This window comes from Stenella coeruleoalba (assembly GCF_951394435.1).
Source record: "Stenella coeruleoalba genome assembly, chromosome: 2".
NCBI lineage: Eukaryota > Metazoa > Chordata > Mammalia > Artiodactyla > Delphinidae > Stenella > Stenella coeruleoalba.
The window spans coordinates 178,546,377-178,567,441 of record NC_137147.1 but is presented as its reverse complement, the minus strand read 5'-3'; the positions used below and the strand labels follow the sequence as shown (position 1 = coordinate 178,567,441).

Sequence of the window (21,065 nt, the reverse complement as noted above, 5' to 3'; positions counted from 1 at the left end):
GGATGGATAAACAACAAGGTCCTACTGTATAGCACAGGGAACTATAACCAGTATCCTGTGATAAACCATAACGGAAAAGAACATGAAAAGAATATATATGTATACTGAGTCATTTTGCTGTACAGCAGAAATTAACACAACACTGTAAATCAGCTATACTTCAATAAAATTAAAAAAAAAGAACTGGGAAACAGGAAAGCTGGGCAAAAGGGTTAGTTTAGAGGCAGCAAATGATGATTTCCTCCCTTTTAAACGTATGAGAATGCTCTAAGATTATTTTTAAAGGGTATGCATTTTAATATTAAAAAACATAATTAACAATAGCAGGCTTCACGCAAGTACACCCTTTTTAATGCTTCTTGGCTCACTATAGAAAGCACCACACATCCATATTTACTAGAACCACCTGGTGGAATCTCTCAGCTTTCCAAGCCGAGATACAGAGTCCATTTATTGAGTGAAAAAATATTCATTGGAAGAAGAAAAAAGTGTCCTCACGTGTGAATTTCTGGAAGAATCTTAGCAGCTGCGAGCAAATGTAAATAATTTATCTGTATCACCAGGCACCCTGACTTCCTGTCAACTGTGAGTGAAGTTGAAAAAAATTAAAGCCTGCACAGGTGTTGGAAATACGTTTAGTAAACCCTTTAATGTATCCCAACAAGGAAGGAGAGGAGAGAAAATAAAAGGGAAAGAGTATTTCTGATGACACTGGTACATGTTTGGAGCAGAAAAAGGAAAAGGTAAGAGTGGATATTTTCAGAAACTGTACTGTCTGAAACCAGTGATCTAGATGCTGCAGGGAAACATACGTATCCCATGAAGCACAACCAATGAGAGGTGAACCTCTGACAGCCATAACTTAACGCCATTCACCCTCAGGTTCAAGACAGACTCACATATCTACAGTGACCAGAAGCACAACCAATGAGAGGGAAATCTCTGACAGCCATAACTTAACGCCATTCGGCCTCAGGTTCAAGACAGACTCACATATCTACAGTGACCAGAAGCACAACCAATGAGAGGGAAATCTCTGACAGCCATAACTTAACGCCATTCGGCCTCAGGTTCAAGACAGACTCACATATCTACAGTGATCAGAAGCACAACCAATGAGAGGGAAATCTCTGACAGCCATAACTTAACGCCATTCGGCCTCGGGTTCAAGACAGACTCACATATCTACAGTGATCAGAAGCACAACCAATGAGAGGTAAATCTCTGACAGCCATAACTTAACGCCATTCGGCCTCGGGTTCAAGACAGACTCACATATCTACAGTGATCAGAAGCACAACCAATGAGAGGTAAATCTCTGACAGCCATAACTTAACGCCATTCGGCCTCAGGTTCAAGACAGACTCACATATCTACAGTGACCAGACAGGTTAAAAAAAATGAGAGGAACAGTTATTCTTGACAATCTGAGAGACACATCTACATGGAAATAAGATGAAACATCTATGTTGGAGTCAATGACCAAGGAAAGGAGGTATTCCTTCCCTGGGGGACACCTTTTCCACTTCAGAAATGAGCCAGTGTCCCATCCTACATGCAGAGTGTTGAATTTTCATGTTACTCTTTTGGCCAATTTCTCGTAACATCTATTTTATAACAGAATAACATGCACGTAATAATGCATTTGCTAGAAGCATGTGTAGAAAGCAGACCCCAAAGTGCTGAGTTCGTATTTAACCTCAAGTTCTCGGTTATAGGATTGTAATTCCTTTACATTCTTTATAGCCTCTGTTTTCTGAAATGAATTTTATTAGTTTCTTATGGCCCATAATCAAAAATGGAAAAGCAGCTAATGAAATATACGATACACAAATAGTAATCATTACATATAGGACCACAGATTTGGAATACCAGGAAGTTCAGTATGATTGATTTCAGATCTTGAGGGTTAAAAGAACAGCAAGGGAGTTTGCACCGCGACAGGATCCAAAATGGGATCTGTTATTTTTGTATTTCCAGGGTGAAGTGACTTTTCAACAAAGTAGGTCAATCTGGCATAAAGTCCGATCTACAGTCTTAAGGGGACCCCTACAGCTTTCATGAACAAATGTCCACAAGACCATGTCCCCCAAAACAGACTTTTGGAAGGGCTTTTTACGGTCCAAGAATACATGGAGATTCTACGATAAAGTTCTGTACAGCATAATTGTCCTCACAAAAGTAAAAATTGCTCTTGGAAAAGCTGTGTTCCCTAAATCTGGATCCTTACTCCCAAATCCTCTTTCTTTTTTTTTTGCTGTACGCAGGCCTCTCACTGTCGTGGCCTCAACCGCTGCGGAGCACAGGCTCCGGACATGCAGGCTCAGAGGCCATGGCTCACAGGCCCAGCCGCTCCGCGGCATGTGGGATCTTCCCGGACCGGGGCACGAACCCGTGTCCCCTGCATCGGCAGGCAGACTCTCAACCACTGTGCCACCAGGGAAGCCCCCCTCTTTCTTAATTCTACCTGTAACATTACTTTAAAATTTATTCTAATTTCTGTTATTCCAAAGCAGTATCACACTCTTCCGTGAAACTGTCTCAACAACATTAAAAAATAATTAAAATACAACTTGTCAACTCTTAAGGGCCACATGTAAAGCCTGAGTATGTCATGATGATCCGTCCTCTCTCCGTCCTTCCTTCTGCCTGTCACCTTGCTGGTTGTCCCGTGAAGCCTCTACGTACCTACTCTCTGGGGATTGGAAGGGAGGGATGTCGCTGTGCCTTGGAATCCCCAAGGAAGCAATTACAACAATAGGCAAATGCATACAAGAGACTCAAGGAAATTCCAAGAACGTAACCACAGTCCGGCCACACTGGCCTTCCCACTCCTCACACGCTCCAGCCTCAGGACCCCGCACCTTGAAATCTTCTTTGCTGGAAATGCTCCATTGCTACGTTTCCCCTATGGCTGACTCTGTTACCTACTTCAAGTCTTCGCTCAAATAGCTGGACCAACAAATGTGCAACGCCCCCTCCCAATTCCCAGCACTTTCTAACCCATCTCCTGTTTGACTTTGGTTTTTAAATTGAAGTATAGTTGACTTACAATGTTGTGTTAATTTCTGTTGTACAATAAAGTGATTCAGTTACATACACACACACATTCATATACACACACACAGTACATATATGTATATACACACACCTTCTGTTTTATATTCTTTTCCCTTATGGTTTATCACAGGATATTGAATATAGTTCCCTGTGCTGTACAGTAGGACCTTGTTGTTTATCCATCCTGTATATACCTGTTTGCATCTGTTAACCCCAAACTCCCAATCCATCCCTCCCCTATTCCCCCTCCCCCTTGGCAACCACAAGTCTGTTCTCTATGTCTGTGGGTCTGTTTCTCTCACAGATAAGTTCATGTCTCCCGCTTGACTTTATTCTCATGTATCTCCTATCTCCCTTCACTAGAACGTCGGCTCTTTGAGGACAGGGATTTGCGAGTATCCTACTCACTGCTGTTTGCTCAGCGCCGAGAATATCATAAAAGAGGCAATCGATAAACATCTGTTGATTGACTGTTGAACCCTTATAGCAAGATGGCTTGCCAATCCTCACTGCATCTCAGAGAAATAGGTAGTTAACTACCCTCTTGTTCATCTTACAGCCAGGAGACCTCTCAGTCACGTTTAACCAGACACCCAGATGAGATACCATGCTGCCAGAGAGTGTGCACCCGGAAAACAAAAGTCGTGTTTCACCCCGAGCTTGTGATGTTCTTATTTGTGATTATCAGTGCGGGCCAAGTATGTCTAAGGAATATTCTAGAGGAACCAGGGATAGAGAGATACGTGACCTATTCTCACCACTGCAAGGTTCACGATGTAGTTCGAGATGAGATGAATCATTTCATTCTCCTCTTGGACTCAAGTCTAAATGAATGTTCAAATGAAAACTGGCAATGGCAAAGGCAGGAATACCGGGTACATTTCACTCCACACAGTCAAAGAACTCAGAGAAATGTCATTCAACGCCTAAAACAACCACAACTGACTGAAATTGAAGCGATGGCCAACATTTGAAAGTGTCTCTCTACACCCTCTGTTCAAAATAAGGCATTTTATAATATTCATAAACATTGATTATTCATTCCTTGCACAAAAAACACACACCACCTAAATTACAATATTCCCTGTAAGGCAACAGTCATTAAATTTCTAAACTTTGCTTTTGACAAACTCTGGTACAGAGACAAGTGTAATCAAATGGAATACACCAGGAACATTCTAACCTAAGAAAATACAAGTATTCTGACTCTATTAAAAGAAATGCTTCCAAAATTTTAGCCAACAACTTGAACTTTTCAAAAAATATTAGCATCATTGAGTCCAAAGGAAACCAAACCTAATGGTGGTCTAAGATTCTAAAATGTTTCAAGTTTTGCCCTCATGGCAGAAATCCTCCATTGAGCAGACACTTCTTTGGGAGAATTAATCTTTTACGAGGATTAAACAGATGAAGGAGGGGATATACTTTTGAAACTACTCCTTTCTTTGGTGTTTATATACCAGGAGAAAGTGGCAGACACCCCTACGGGCATCAGAATTAGCTGCGGAAGCCCCTGTAGAGGGAGGGAACGAAAACTCACTGGTTAGGCCAAGGGTCCCTGAATCCTATCTCTCGATTATACGAGGGGGCAGGGAGGATAAAAAAGCAACCAGTAACAATAATATCAAGACGAGAAATATTAATTTTTAATAATAAATAACATGGAAAATTTTGGAAATAATTTTAGGAGTTGTGTTCTAAATTAAGATACATGTCTTTTCATTAAGTACTCCAAGAATATCTACCCAGAGTAGAAAAAATCATCATCACTGTTTTCAGACAAACTGTGCTATATCATGTGAAGTAAGAATAAACCTAAATTGTGAATTTCAAGTTAAGGTAGTCAAAATGATTTCTTTAACCAAAAAGATGGAATCATTTATTTTTCTGAGTTATCTTAAGAAAACTGTAATCATAATCATACACGTCAAATTCTGTGACAAGTGTGGTTGGGTTGTATGTACCTGTACCAGCTACAACATCGGTGTTAGAGACGCAAGTTTATTTGGAGAGTACAAGGGAATCCATTGGTCTGTTAATTTTAATATATCAAGCTCAGTACATATGATAGCAGGGAACTAAAGCCACTCTTTTGTTTCTTTTTTTTTTTTTAGGAGTTTACAGACTGTTCTCATTATATTGAGCTCAATCTATTTTATATTTTTGGTAGGAAACTAACTTGAAACAACATTAAAGAGTTAAATTTGATTAGGATTAACAAATTGCTATCCCTGGAATGTTAAAACTTTCACTATACATGTCTATCATGGATTGACAGAAATTAGATGTGAAACTGATAAATATCTACTGCTATCTTGTTCCTAAGATAACAGGAACATAACAACAATATCCCCAAATAATGAAAACTCTGCACATCCTACCTTTAACATTGGACCTAATGATCCCCAAAGAAATCGACACTATCATTATTGAACCTAAAGAATTCTGGAGTTAAAAACATCTTAAAATAATAACCTTGATGTTGGATTCATACATTTTAAGTTGTGTGTGTAGATGTGACTATGAAACAACTTAAAAATGCCAAAACAAGAGTTTACGTCCTATAGTTTATATTTTAGCAAACACGCCGTCATGTTTTTCCAAAGGGTTTCTAACAAGTATAAAGATCTTTATATGCTTTTCTAAGGCAAATACTTTCTGAAGGTCTCTCTGCCATGAAACTCCTAGATGTCTTTAAGTTCTCAAATTATGCGTTTCTGCTCAAAATATATTTTGAAGAGATAGGAAATCATCCTCTACTTACCCAGGAGACATTTTTACCCTTCGGTGTCTTTAGCATGGCAACATGCAGGGCTGAGGTGGCCAACAGCAATTTCACCCACATGGACAGTCCAATGAAGTAGATTCCAAAGGTCTCTGTTACCCAAATGCAAAAAGTTCCCTGGTTTGCCAGACGCAGATATCATAAGTAACAATAAAGATCACCTTCAGAGAACCCATTTTTCTTCGCAGGGTGAAGCGTGTAAACACACACATCACAGATCACCGCTGTAATCGCCCAGTCTATGGAGGCAGACGCTGTCACATGGGTATCTTCTCTACCTCCGCAAAATCCAGAGTGGAGTCTTTCCTTCAAAAACTGACTTGATTCCAGGTGGAAACGTCCCAAATCACAGAGGAATTCTTCCCTCCGCTCTGCTAAACGGCAATTCCCAAGGACCCCCCAAGACTGAACAAAAAGCTTGGTAGTGATGTTTGGCGATTACTTCGCAGGAAAAAGAGGAAAAGCAGGTAGCATTTAGAAGACTTCGTAGGTTAGCTGCTGGTGGCATCCATTTTAAGAGGCGCCTGACTCCAGGGCTGCGCCGAGGATAAAGAGAAAGCCGAGCTCAGTTTCAATAAATAATACATAGTCTCAGGTACAGCGTGTACCTGGCGGGACCTCCTGCGCAGCCTGAGCCGGAGGGATCGCTCTGCGCAGCCCCGAGCCTCGCCGTCCACCTGCTGTCGGTGAGGATGCGCCGTGAAAAGCTGGTCTCCTAACAACCAGGAACATTTGTTTATAAGGGAAGAAAAAGAAAAGCCCCAGAGGGGAGCAAATGAGAAGCTCCAGATGGAAGAGCAAGGCTGCAAATCAGTGCCGGTCTCCTCCCCTTGCTTCTGTGTCCTTGTGTCCCGTTTCTTCTACCTCCTGTCAATCTAGATTAACTAAGCAGATCCAGGCTAAATTTTGCTACTATCAGTAGTGATTAGTTTGAGTTGATGAAATCGGATTATGCAGGCGGGCCTCTGCCTTCTCCCCCGGCAAGCCACACCACGCGCCTGGAAAGCCTGTTGTCCTCCTCTTCACCGGACTGGAGCATTCTGGAAGGTTCTGCAGGGGGAATCGGCTCCCAAGGGAAAACCTGGCCACGTGAAGCTGCTCAGACACAAACAGAGGGGGATGAAACCAGCTATCTCACTTTGTACTTTGGTATTCTTCCAAATTCCAATGTTCTCTCAGATGGAAGGTTAAATTACTACAGAAAAAAAAAAACACCGCACAGCATTTTTCCATTTCGTCAAAATTATTTTTCCTGGCAGGGTGACTACTTTGACCAAGAGATGGAGGTCATGGGAGACCATGGAAGGTGCTTCACTGGAAGTCACTTTTTTTGAGCAGCTATTATATGCCAGGAACGGCCTCAGGAAATTTATATATTCTCAGACCAAGCAATCCTGGAAGTAGGTATAGAACTTTAAAGAGGAAGAAACTAAGATTTAGAGATGTTAAATGCCTCTCAAGGACGATGTGTTGAGCCAAACCAATGCTGTTCAGATTCCTCTCTCAATGAAATCAAATGGCATCTGGATTTTCTTCTTTGGATCTTTTCCAATCTACTATTTTATATACATATATATATTTTAAAAGATTTTTTTTTCCTTCCAGTTTTATTGAGATATAACTGGCATACAACACCGTATAAGTTTAAGGGGTACAGCACAGTGATCTGACTTACATATACCATGAAATGATTACCACAATGACTTTAGCGAACACGCATCATCTTACATAGATACAAAATTAAAGAAATAGAAAAAAAAGGTTTTCCTTGTGAGGAGAACTCAAGGGAAACAAAAGCAAAAATAAATTGTGTGTGTGTGTGTATGTGTGTGTGTGTGTGTGTGTGTGTGTGTGTATTTTAAGGACCATATGTTGCCCTTAAGTATTTAAGAATTCTCTGGAATTATGGTTCCTACTTACTTTGAAAATAATAATGTTGTAGGGCTCATCATAAGAAATATTTTGGGGGACTTCCCTGGTGGTGCAGTGGTTAAGAATCCACCTGCCAATGCAGGGGACACGGGTTCAAGCCTTGGTTGGGGAAGATCTCACATGCCACGGGGCAACTAAGCCCATGCACCACATACTACTGAGCCTGCGCTTTACAGCCTGTGAGCCACAACTACTGAGCCTGCGTGCCACAACTACTGAAGCCCGTGCACCTAGAGCCCATGCTCTGCAACAAGAGAAGCCACCGCAATGAGAAGCCTGCGCACCGCAAGGAACAGTAGCCCCCGCTTGACGCAACTAGAGAAAGCCTGCTCACAGCAACGAAGACCCAATGCAGCCAAAAAGAAATGAATTTATTTTTTTAAAAAAGAAATATTGTGGATCAAATTTTTGTAAAGTATAAAATAGCTCAAGTGGGGCTATACAGTTAACCATGTAAATATCAGTGCTGCAAGCAGAGGGTGTGACTGATGATTTAGTGCTAGATCATCAACAGGTATGTCAATAATAATTGCTGACATTTACTGAAAATGTGGTAAGTATGTTACCTTTCTGATCTTACTCAAAACAACCACCACCTCATGAGGGGGATTTCAAATGATTTTGGTAAAGTTACTATTAATCGATATTGAATTTTAAAAAACCCTGATATTGCAATTAAAATTACAGATATGAACTAAAATTTCCACCCATTCAAAATCAGAAGAAAAATTAAAATAGACACAGAAGTGGAGATAAAGGGATTTTTTAAATGAAAGATTTCCTTTATTGTGAATACCGTGTGTGTGAGTCTGTGTGTGTGTGTGTGTGTGTTTCTGTGTGTGTGTAAATCCCATCTGCCTTATGATGCTAGAACTCCTTAAGGACATGGTCCATGTCTATTACATTTTTTCTCTTACGGGAAATAGTACTCACTGTTGTTCAGTAGCTGTTGTTGACTAATTAGTTGCTGTTCCATTATGAATTTTAAAATGGTTCTTTGAATATAATTCTCTGTTAAAACTTTCTGCAGTATAATACTATGGAGAAACAGATAAAGCAATGTGAAACCCAATGTTTTGACTAAGACATGAACACTAGGGATTCCTTATTTAAATCTGTGTTTTTATATTTTATATTTCCTAAAACTCATGAAGGGATATTCAGCACAAGTTGAGTGCTGGAGAAGGGAGTTGTAGAAAAGTAAGACCAGACCATGTAACTCCAGACATATTTAATTTCAGATCCACCTAGAAATATTTGGTTTCAAAGTGAAACCAAACTTTTGTTCTTTTGAATCATCATAGTTTGATGTTGTTATGGGTTGAATTATGTTCCCGTAAAAAGATATGGTTAAGTTCTAACCCCCAGTACTTCACAATATGACCTTATTTGGACATAAAGTCTTTACAGAGGTAGTGAAGTTAAAGTGAGGTCATTAGGGTGGACCCTAATCCAAAATGACTGCTGTCCTTACATAAAGGGGAAATTTGAATGTAGAGACAGACATGCATGGAGGGAAGATGATGGAAGACACACAGGGAGAAGACAGTCATGAGACTGAAGCGAGGCATCTCCAAGCTAAAACATGCCGAGGATTGCTAGCAAACACCAGAAACTAGAAAAGGCAAAGGAGGGTTCTCCAGAGCCATCAGAGAAAGCGTGGCCCTGCAGATAACGTCAATTTCAGACTTCTAGCTTCTAGAACTATGAGACCATATATTTCTTACTGTTGTAAACCACCCAGTTTTTGGTACTTACAAAAGGCTTAGCAAACTCATTTAGATGTCAATTCAATAATTCTTCCTTTCTTTTCAATGACCCTTTGGAGTATTACAAGCTTCTTTCATTAATTTCCCTACAAAATGCTAAAGGTAGAAATGTCCGAATTTATTTTTAAAACTTGAGTTTTAAAGTATACCTATATTATTTTACATAGTTGACTTCAATTTTCACTTGATTTGCAGACTATCTGCACATTCCATACAGTAGGTCTCCTTAACCTACGGCCCTTAGATCCCAAGGAGTCTACGGGTAGAATTTAAGAAGTTCACGACCTTGAATGGAAAAAAAACACATCTTATTTTCAGTAATAAACTTCAGACAAAAAATTGGCATTTCTTTCCATTAGGAATGTCAGCAAAAAAACATAATAATGTTGGCAGTCCCTATAAGGCCAGCAATAGAAATCACAGATATTTTCATATCAGGTTATAATTATTTCAGATAGCTTGAAATATGTCCATATTCTAGTTGATGATATACATGCTGAGTTATTTAGGGGAAACCTGCAATTTGCTTTGCAATTTACACTGACATGCATAAAAACATTAGGATGGTTTGATGATGCGAGGCTGGCTGGCTGGCTGGTTAGATGGATATATGATAAAGCAAGTATATTAAACGTTAATGGGAGAATCTAGAGAGAGTACATGAGTATTCTCTGTAAGATCATTAGTATTATTATTTAATACATAATAATAAGTACACACATTATCATATCAAAGATTTCATTTTTAATATATTTTGCAAACTGTATCATCATATGATTAATTTCCCTTGTAATTCTACAAATTTCATATTATGCGCTTAAAAATACTGTTACAAGAAATACTCCCTTAGGATTGACCAGACTACAAAGGGTCCAAGGCACACTAAATTTAAGGATTTCATCTATATGGCCAGTAGGCACATGAAAAGATGGTCTTAATCATTGATTATTAGAGAAATGCAAATCAAAACTACAAATAGAGCTACCATAGGATCCAGCAATCCCACTCCTGGGCATATATCCAGAGAAAACCATGGTTTGAAAGAATACATGCATCCCAATGTTCAATGCAATGCTGTTTACAATAGCCCAAGACATGGAAGCAACCTAAATGTCCATCGACAGATGAATGGATAAAGAAGATGTGGTACATATATACAATGGAATACTACTCAGCCAAAAAAAGAATGAAATAATGCCATTTGCAGCAACAAGGATGGACCTAGATATTATCATACTAAGTGAAGTAAGTCAGAGAAAGACAAATACCATACAATACCACTTATATGTGGAATCTAAAATATCACACAAATGAACATATCTACAAAACAGAAATAGACTCACAGAAATAGAGAACAGACGTGTGGTTGCCAAGGGGGAGGGTGGGTGGGGGAGGGAGGGACTGGGAGTCTGGCATGAGCAGATGCAAACTATTACATACAGAATGGATAAACAACAAGGTCCTACTATATAGCATAGGGAACTATATTCAATATCCTGTGATAAACCATCATGGAAAAGAATATAAAAAATATATCTATGTATAACTGAGTCACTTTGCTGTGCAGCAGAAATGAACACAACATTGTAAATCAACTACACTTCAATAAGAAAAGAATTTCATCTATGAAGTTATCATGAGGAAACTGATAAAGCAACAGTATTATTCCACAAGGCTATTTCAAAGGGTTGACTTTAGGGTAAGTAAAATGTAAGAAAATTGAATCTTTAAATTGTCATGTAACAACCATGTGTGAAATTAAATTCTGGCTGATATCTAAGAAATCCTTGATTCATATTCTGTGCCAGTTAAGAACCGATGTTTAACAAATATTCCAAAACTTAATGGCTTAAGCAACAATTTACTCTCTCTCATGGTTCTGTGGGGTCATGGGGCTCAGCTGTGCAGTTTCCGTTTGGGGGACTCCGATGTGGTTATGGTCAGTTGGTTGCTGGGCTGAGTCAGCTGAAGCCTTGACCAGGTTGGACATCCCAGATGGTTCACCCACATGCCTAACAGATGACGCTGGCCATCAGCTCGGACCTCAGCTGGGGCTGGTGACCACAGAAAAACATGTGACCCCTCCATGTGGCTGGAGTGTCTCACAGTATGCCATCTAGGTTCCAAGAGCAAGCGTTCCAAGATACCCTGGGGGGAGCTGCAAAGATTCTTTCCTAGCCTTGAAAATCACACAACACTACTTCCACCACAGTTTACATGTCAAAACTGAGTCACAGGACCAGCCCAGATTCGGAGGGAGGGGACTATCTATACAAGGGCATGAATACTGGCCATGTGGCTCACGGTGAGGGCAGAGGGGCATCTGTGGACACCAGCTACAACACATCCAGAAACCACCATACACAGCTGGGTGAAGAACTGAGGATGATTCTGTATTTGGTTAGCATGAGACTTCTGCAAGTCGTGCTCACCTGTGTCTCCAACTTAACTAATTGATATTTAGCTAATTATTTCTCACAGAGCCCCAAATGAATTCCTTTCCTGTTGAATTTCTTATTGTGGCCTTGGATAGGTGAAAATGGGGCCAAATATGTGATTTAGTACTCCCTAGTTCCCCATTACCTCTAAAAGTTCAACCATTCTCATTTAACTCCTTCAATAAGTGCGATCTGTCTTGAAGACGAGAGATTCAGTATTGGTGGTTGTTTTTTTTCTTCTTCATACCCTTTCCATAGGAAAGACCAAGCATACTGCCTAGTACACAGAAGTCCCCCCAAAATAAACAATGTTCATCATCATAAAATTAAGATGTGCAAAGCTCTTATGGCCTTTGGAAGTGGGTTAGGGGAATAAAACAGAAGTTATCATCAATATGAACTCACAACCCGTATGAACTCACATGCCAACTCTCCTGGCTCTAGTTTCTGAGGAAAGAATGAGAGGAGGAAGTTTCACCCTTGATGGGGTTTAGCATTTTCCTTTCAGGGCATATGTATTTGCAAAAAAGGATTTGAACTTCATTGTGTCCAACCGGGTATATCCCATTGGTCAAGGATACTTCAGCAGATTAATCTCTTAATGGACCTTTTAGTAGAATTTTAAAAAGTAGAAACAGATAAACTAGGTGAATTAACAAGTTAGACTATAAAGAAAAAAGAAAAAAGAAAAAGAAACTCCTGTTCCAGTCAATACAGGTCTTTCAGGGTCTGCATTTCCCCAAAGATTCAGAACTAAGAATTCTATAAAACATTATCTCATTGAATTAATTAGTCTTCTTAATAAACTATATGGCAGGGACTGTTACTCTTTCCAGTTTATAGGAAATGTCAGGTGACCACTGGCAACACCTGTACAGTCTGATGCCAACATCTGCTCGCTTGGTTGGTGTATATTTCAGTTATAATAAGAACAGTTATAATAAGAACTGACCAGTGCTGCCACGCACTGTGGGCCCTGAGACAGGTTCACAGCATCCCATTCTCTCAACCCACCTCTGATTTCAGCCACAACTGCCATTTACTCTGTGTCCTACTTCAAGTCCAAGACAGGCAACTTCCCACTCTCTGCTCGAGTCTTAGATCCTGCAAACATCCGCTCAGTCTGACAGCCAGCACAGAAGTGTGGGGGGACTCACTGCCCCTAGAGTCAACTCTCAATGAATAGAGGACAGGAGCTGGTGAACACATGCTCCTGACTGCTATTATCCTGAGAGTGGACAATTCTGGGAGGTTTTGGTATAGCTCTCAGGGAGGTTGGAGGAATCTAGCCCCCTTTGCCTACAACCTTGATAATGATCTTTTATATTGGTGTTTCCTCCTTCCCTGTCTCCCAGAGACCACCAGCCCAATAAACTGCCTACACTGAATCCTTGTCTCAGGCTCTGCTTTGGGGAAACAAGGTCTGTTATTATTAGATGCATCCACTCTATTCAGTGGCGAGAATGGAGTACATATTCCAAATCTGTGTTTCTTCTGTGAATTCATTAAGTGAGCCCCTCCTGAGAGAGGTATTTGGAGATTACTGAGTAGCTGTAGTTTTCACATCCATGCCCTTTAGTTATCTCTCTAATTAGATGGTGATCCCTTTGAGGATAAGTGCTTTGACTTTGAGTCATTTCTCACATTGCACACAAATGGCAGCTTGGCATTTAACAGGTGCTCGATTAGTACAGGCTGACTAAGTGGCTCTCCCCCTTGAAAATATTACCTTTTTATGTCCTAATCTATTAAAAATGCAAGCAGTATCTCCCTAGTGTATCCTAGGGAAATTTTCTCTGACTAAGTAGTGCTTTTTCCTAAACTCCAACTATCCAACACTAATGAGTGTTATTTTGTAAGGACACGACTAACAATCAGATAGACTCAACAGAGATGAAGTAAGTGTGGCAGAAAGAGCATAGATTTGGAGTCAGACCAGGGTTGCATTCCAACACCTCCATTTACAAAATATGGAAACTGGGGCAAGGTAATTAACATTATTGGACCTGGGTCCTATCCACATAAAGATTCAAGTGATACCAACCCTGCAGAGCTTTTGTGAGCATTTTATGAAATCACGTGTAAGGAGTGTTGGAAAGTAAAGCACACCGTAGCCCAGTACCTGGGATCTACCTGCTCCTGGGTTCAGGCTTGGTTTTCATGAGGTACTTATTGTGTGATCAATATATAAACCTGTTTGAGTCTTAGATTTCTCTTTTGTAAAGGAAGGATAATTAAAAACTTTCATGTTTACCAAATATGGCTGAAGCCAACATCAAATAAAATCATGCATGTGAAAGTTACTTGAGATTTGCAAAAGTAATGATGGGAAGTGGAGGAAGTGGGGGTGAGGCTGTCATGCACAGTGGTACAATCTGTGCACTGCACAAAGGCCCTTCAAAATTGATTACTGTGAATTAATCTTTCAACATAAAATTTATGTCTATTCAAAACGAATCTATGAGAACACATGTTTTTTGAGTGAGGCCAGTTAACAATGTATACATTTGTTTTTCTTATTAATGAATAGTATAATGAATAAATTGATGGACTAATGAAACATACAAGTTATAAAAACTTGGCTCTGATGATTTGAAACAGCTGTCAGAATTGTTTTTTCTCTTCGATAGGAAATTGTTTCGTTTGGCTCAAGTCAGGGCTGTTAGTACCAATGACTTTGAAGAGCTCTGTATTTAGTTTAGATCAATCTGAGTATTTCTTCCAATGTTTACTTTATTTAAATTGGGGTTTTGTCACAAATAGATACCCAACTATTGTACAAGAATCTCAGTTGTGTTCATTTCTTGCATATCTGGAAAAAAAATCATTTGGAAGGGAAATAAAATCCACCCCTAATTATGGTAAATGCACCCATTTATTTATTCATCCAGCATGTAGTCAGCATGCCATGGGCCAGGCCTTTCCAATTGGAATACTAATAATAAGTTGCCTAAAATTCTGTCAGTTGGTCATGAGACTTCTTACAAGAATTTGTCATCCTCTGATGACTTATCAACTAAATGCTGACCTTCTGTGGATGACAAATTCTTCAAGGGCAAGAACCATATTCATCATTTTTATATATACTACTATGACATATCATATACAAAAAAATGTTGGCTGAAATGATAATCCAAGAGCCTGCCAAGTGAACTTCAAAGACGCATCCCAGTAGAGCGCTCTGCAGTTACATCACCCAGAGAGGACAAGGACATGGAAAATGTCATAAAACAATGACTTCTTAAGCAAGGGTCTAACCACAGCATCCTGTCCCCTTGGAGGGACTCATCAATAATGACTTGTCATTTGATAATGGTCACAAAGCCATTTTCTGGCTCTTTCTGACAGAACACTGGCAGGGGAGGGGAGAAAGGGAAATGGGGGAGGGTCAGGGAGGGAGGGGGTGTCTGAACTTCTTCCAGGAAGAACAGAACCATTTGTTTGTACCAGTTCTGGGACAGCTTTCAAAAAGAGAGCCAAAGCCATTCAGATTTTATTAATTTGGCCAACTCAATTAAAACGTCCTTGATAAGAAAAAGGTGAAGGAATGGCTATAGAGGATTCATTCGCTTTGCAAGCATCCTCCATTTCAACCCAAACTTACTAGGGATTTAAAAAAAAAAAACACCTATTTTCAGAGGCAATTAACCCAAAATACATTGTGAAAAGCAGAGCGACTATCTGTGGCTACCTTAGCCTTTATTACAGATGCAATTTTATCTAAATAAACTATGTTTCATGAGTAAAAACAAGAAAAATGAGAATCACCACATTTTAGTTTCATTTTTCTTCCTTCTGTTAACAGCCCCCATCGCTGAGACTCTTATCTTTTTATCATGTCATCTCGAGAACATACGAGAGTGAGGTCCTCCTGACCTTCCCCATCCAAATCTCACTGTCTAAGCTGCCAAAAGAGCCTTCCCTGAGTGCCTCTGTTCACATCAGTGTAGATTTACGATCTAATAAGGCAGCTTTTTATTTCTTCCCATATCAAGTCTTAATCCAAATCCTCCATCTCTTTGATTGTGATGTATACATAGCAGTTCTATGATTAGGCTTGAAATTAATCTGTGTAGTGGCAGTAATATGAAGAACAATCATTTTCTTCACAAATCTTTACAGTAGCCAGAAAAGCATCTATTTCTGGGTAGGACTCAGGCTACGGACTTAAATCCAGGAGTTGAGACAAAACTTAAGCATCAGGAGCCACATTATATTAGAACTGGTTACAGGAAACTGGTTCCCAAATCCCCAGAGAAGATCTGCCTTAGTGAGGAGAACCGTCTGGGGATTCAAAAACAGTGTGTTTTTTTTTCTTTGACATGAAAGAGATGTTATTTTATTCCATGTTATATATCATAAATTCTTTGAGGAAAGGGACTATTTAATTCATCTTTATATTCCCCCAAATAACAGAGTACCTGATATGTGCTAGGCACTAGATAAATATTGAATAAATGAATAAACCTAAACATCATTAAGCTAAAAATTAAATGTTTCGATCTGCAGTGCATGAGATACCATGCTTTGATTATCCTCCTTATTTTTTGAAACTCTTCATAAATATTTCATCTCTACCTCACAGGTCATATCTTTTAAGTTTATGCTAACATTTGGCGTTCACTCTTATCTCCTCAATCAATCAAGTTTTTTCCTTGTTTTATTTGGTTGAAAAGGACAGAGACCACTGAAAGCTCCATGCTGCCCCCCAAGTGGCGGGGCCTTAATTAAGGGATACACATTGGGAGGAACTCAGAAAACCTGAACAATCAGACTTCAGCAAGGCCAGGAACCATTGCAGATCTTCAATCTCACGCTTCCACAAAGCTCTGTTTTCCCTACCCTGGGCCACTATGACCATTCGCTCCTTTTCCTACATATGCTCTTTCCCACAGAGCTTCTGCCTCCTTATAGGATCAATGCTGTTACTAAACACTTGGGCTTGGCCACGAGTCCAAATGACTATGACTCTCATCCGTGACAATTTTTCAGCTCGTGCTCCCAATGGTAACTGAATCTGTGGGTTCCCCACTCAAATTTCTAAATCAAAGTTCTCACCTTAATCCAACACATTCTGGCTTCCTGTTGGGGTAGGGGGAGAGTGCAGTCCATGTGGGTCACAGGGGGCTGCCCTTTGGCAGGAATGACGGGTACAGCAATTTCACATCGTCGAAGGCTATAGGCTGGCAAGTACATGATTGACATTCTAATAAGTTGACATAATTATTCACTTCATTATATTGCTTCTATCAGTTTCACTCTTTGCTTCTAAGATTAAGTTATTATGAAATTGTCTGAGTTCATTGTTTTTGTGCCCTACGTGTGCAACTGTTCTAATCTCTCACATCATGTGAACCTGGAAACAATGCATAGAACACTGATGCTGTATTTACTGATGAGTTATTATTTGGAATGACTATAAAATATGTTTTAATACTTTGACTTATTGACATTTATGAAGGACTGGCCAAGAACGAAGAAAAGTTGAATCATAAGTTCTTGATTTAATCTGAACAAAGTCTCATTCTCTGGTTGCAATTAAGTCACATACTTTGAAACCAGAGAAATCAGTTCATATTACTAATAATAAAAGCCGATGGGGAAGCTTTACTCTGAAATTTAAAATCTTCAGCTTAGCAGGACTGCATGGTAATTTAGACACCACTAATAAAAACATTTACTGTGTTAGTCTAGGTTTTACAAAAAGCAGAGCCATTATTTAAAATCAATAAAATTGAAAAACCATTCTTGCATGGGAGACAATGAACAGACTTCATTTCCTTCCTGCAGCAATTCATCTACCATGAGAATACTTCTCTGTGCATACCCTTTCATCAGCTTCTAGAAGCTGAGTTTCAAAAACACATGTGTCTGCAGTCTCCTGTATCGAGTCCCTTATTAGGAGGCTAACCTTTCCCCTTAATGATGAAGTACTTTGCATTAACAGGATAAGGTTGGGAAATGAATTCGGAAAGCTAGTATTTAGATGGTACATCAGTGCTTACATCTGACCCTTCAAAGCTCTAGCAGTTAACTAAGACCTATAGCCCGAAATCTAACCACAGATGAAACTGTACCAATTCCAAATGAATGCCGTTTTCTCCAGAAAGTAATGGAGCAAAGCTGTCAGAGAGAAATCCTCAGCGACTTAATGAGAATATAAAATGCCATGGAGAAGTGCTAGTCTTGTCAAGGACTTAAAAAGTAGAGTAAATATGGAATATCTAGTCAACTCAGAATAAAAAGTCAGATTGTCATCTCATTTTTTCATGAAGCTGTAACGTGAAGAGAACCCAAATCAGTGTCTTTTAAGAGTATTCTTTAATCCAATTGTACTGCCAATCAGGGCTTAAGAGTCAAGTTCAATGGAAAAAATAGTGCAATAAGGGATCATACAAGAAAATTCAGAGAAGTACCCTCCAGCAGTGATGGCTTTTCCCTTTGAAGTGGAGACACATTTCAAAATTTTAAGTGCTTCTTGGCTGGTAGAAATAAGAATTCTATTATTTTTAAATGGTAATGAGCACATAATAACTAGAGTTCAGAAATGAAAATTCTATGAAATTGGTTGCATCAAGAGGGATTGACCAAAAGTTCTTTAAAAGAATACATTTTTAAAACCAGAAGAGGGACTTCGCTGGTGGTGCAGTGGTTAAGAATCAGCTTGCCAATGCAGGGGACAAGGGTTCAGGCCCTGCTCTGCGATATCCCACATGCAGCGGAGCAACTAAGCCCGTGCGCCACAACTATTGAGCCTACACTCTAGAGCCCAAGAGCCACAACTACTGAGCTTGCGTGCCACAACTACTGAAGCCTGCACACCTAGAGCCCGTGCTCCGCAACAAGAGAAGCCACAGCAATGAGAAGCCCGCGTGAAGAGCAGCCCCCGCTCTCAGCAACTAGAAGAAAGCCCAGGCACAGCAACGAAGACCCAGTGCAGCCAAAAATAAATAAAATAAAATAAAACATTTAAAAAAAAACAGAAGAATTTAACTGAAGTGGAGGTCTACCCTGTAAGATTAAAAAAAAAATACACAGATTTTTATTTTAGAATGTTTGTGACCCCAAAGGAAGAGAGGCCATGACAGGGGAAGCTTTGACCTCTGTACCCACCTTCAATCAGACAAAAATTAATAGACAAACTTTGCAGAGAGCCCTCATATACAAGTTCTAAGGTCTGTCTGTATTGCTGTCTTATTCAAATTTGGGGAGTAGACATTTGGAAGTTGGTTCAGGAAACTTCTGCATGTAATTAAATCACTCTTTAAGACATATTCAGTGCCTTACAGAAAAAAAAAAGATGCTGAGATACTGACTGTTACTCATAATCTGAAACACTTTTGTAAACTCTCTTTCTTATGCCTTCCCAGTTCAGATGCCTTCTCTCCCTTCTCTATTTTTCTAGAACTGAAATTTATTTTCATCAAAATAAGTGGACAGGTTGGAAAGCTGCCCATACGTTTTCCCAGTGTAGCCCATCACACCAAAAATAGATATCCTATTTCTTTCTGCGGCATCTACAATGATTTCACAATTAGAGGTCATTAAGACTCCCAAAGAGAAGAGCTTCCTAGAAATACAAAATCCACATTATATCTTTCATGGTAGACATTTACCAAAACTGCGTCCGCACAGACCCACGGTTCCAATAAGGTCAATGGTGCACAAGTAGAAATTAACAGCATGAACCGGATCAAGCGATAAAAGTTGTACCTTAGAGGGAGATAATTAATATGTTATTTTGTGTTAGGTCTTTTACTGATAGACTCCTCACAGCATTGCTTAACTGATTCTATAAACTTCAATTGTAATTGAATATTATAATTCAATAAGTTGCCAATATTTACAGAATGTCTGAATAAAATCTTTACTGTCATTATTAGTTATTTAGATCGATTCAAATATTAGGTCTTTACTCTTGACAAGTTGTTATCAGGCACTAATTCTCCTGGAAAGGCAATTCTGGATTTTTCCTACAAGCTCGCATTGCCATGAGCTACCTTGTCCATAATCCCCGTTAATGTAACTGAGAAACGTCAGCACCGCTAAGCTTGAAGGGGGTCACGCTTTACTTTCTAAGCTTTAACCACAGGAGAGGGTGGTTCGTTAAAACAAAAATCTTATGACTGTGTCCTCTGTATGTGTATACATCACCCGTGGTTTCTACCATCCAGGATCTATTCTTTTTTCTAGAAACAAGACGTGGATTTTCCTTTGGAAATTCTCTTCCTCCATCGTATGCTGGCTTGATGAGAGTCTGTCAAGTCATCTCCGCCTCTTCTGGCCTGAGAAGATCCTCTGGGGTCATCTGTCTCAGGAAGTGAACCTTGTGTAACGTGACACAAATCAACTTGAGGTGAGTTACACTCATCTCAGAGGAAGGACTCTGAAGAGCGCAGCCATGATTCCCGACACTCCAATCCTGACTTTCAAATGTTCTGGGATTCTCTGAGCTCTCCACAAACAATTATGTGCACAGAAATCCCACTGAGAGACTGAGAGATGACCAAAAATTAAGTGAAGACGATCCGTCCCTGAGATGCAGATTCTATGGGTCTGGGGTGGTTCCCGGGATCTGCATTTTTTTGGACAAACATCCCCAAGAATTCTTATGCCAGTGACTCAAAGAACACACTGAAAAACACTGGTGTAAACTGCCAATGAATTCTAGGTTTAAATTAAAAAGAGGTGATTTTTATTGTGTGTCACCAAATGATCTTAATCACTCTTTATAAAGCTTTGAAAAGTGATGATTATTATAGAGGTGTGTTACCTTGGGAGAGAAGAGAGATTCCAGATCTTCTGGTGGATTCTTTTTTTTAAACTCCCCCTTCCCTGCCATCCTGCCGTTTCCCCCTTCAGCCAGAAGCCTTGAAAAATTGTGAAGAAGCTTCTATTCCTGATGAGAGGGTGTCCTATTAATCTCTGTACAGAAAAAAGGTTGCAATCCACCACCTCTGAATGACTATCACTTTGTATCATAGTCTGAAATCCACCCAAAAGAACAACCTAATTTTCCCGATAATGAAACTACCAGAGGACTCAATGACTCATTTGGGGAAAGCTTCAAAGAATCACTGA

At 39.6% G+C, this 21,065-nt stretch overlaps 1 protein-coding gene across 7 annotated transcripts in view; it reads right to left on the bottom strand.

Moving 5' to 3' along the window:
- The window catches only part of CACNB2 (calcium voltage-gated channel auxiliary subunit beta 2), a 401,769-nt gene that overhangs the window by 230,403 nt on the left and 150,301 nt on the right, over positions 1-21,065 (bottom strand). Inside the window, exon 1 of one of the 7 annotated variants that reach the window (XM_079914398.1) lies at positions 5,825-7,558. The exons of the other annotated variants lie outside the window; for them this stretch is intronic. Within the exon in view, the coding sequence (XP_079770524.1) occupies positions 5,825-5,905 (81 nt within the window). The 5' untranslated portion in view covers positions 5,906-7,558. Of the gene's footprint in view, positions 1-5,824; positions 7,559-21,065 lie in introns of those variants that run through there. 7 annotated transcript variants of the gene reach the window in all.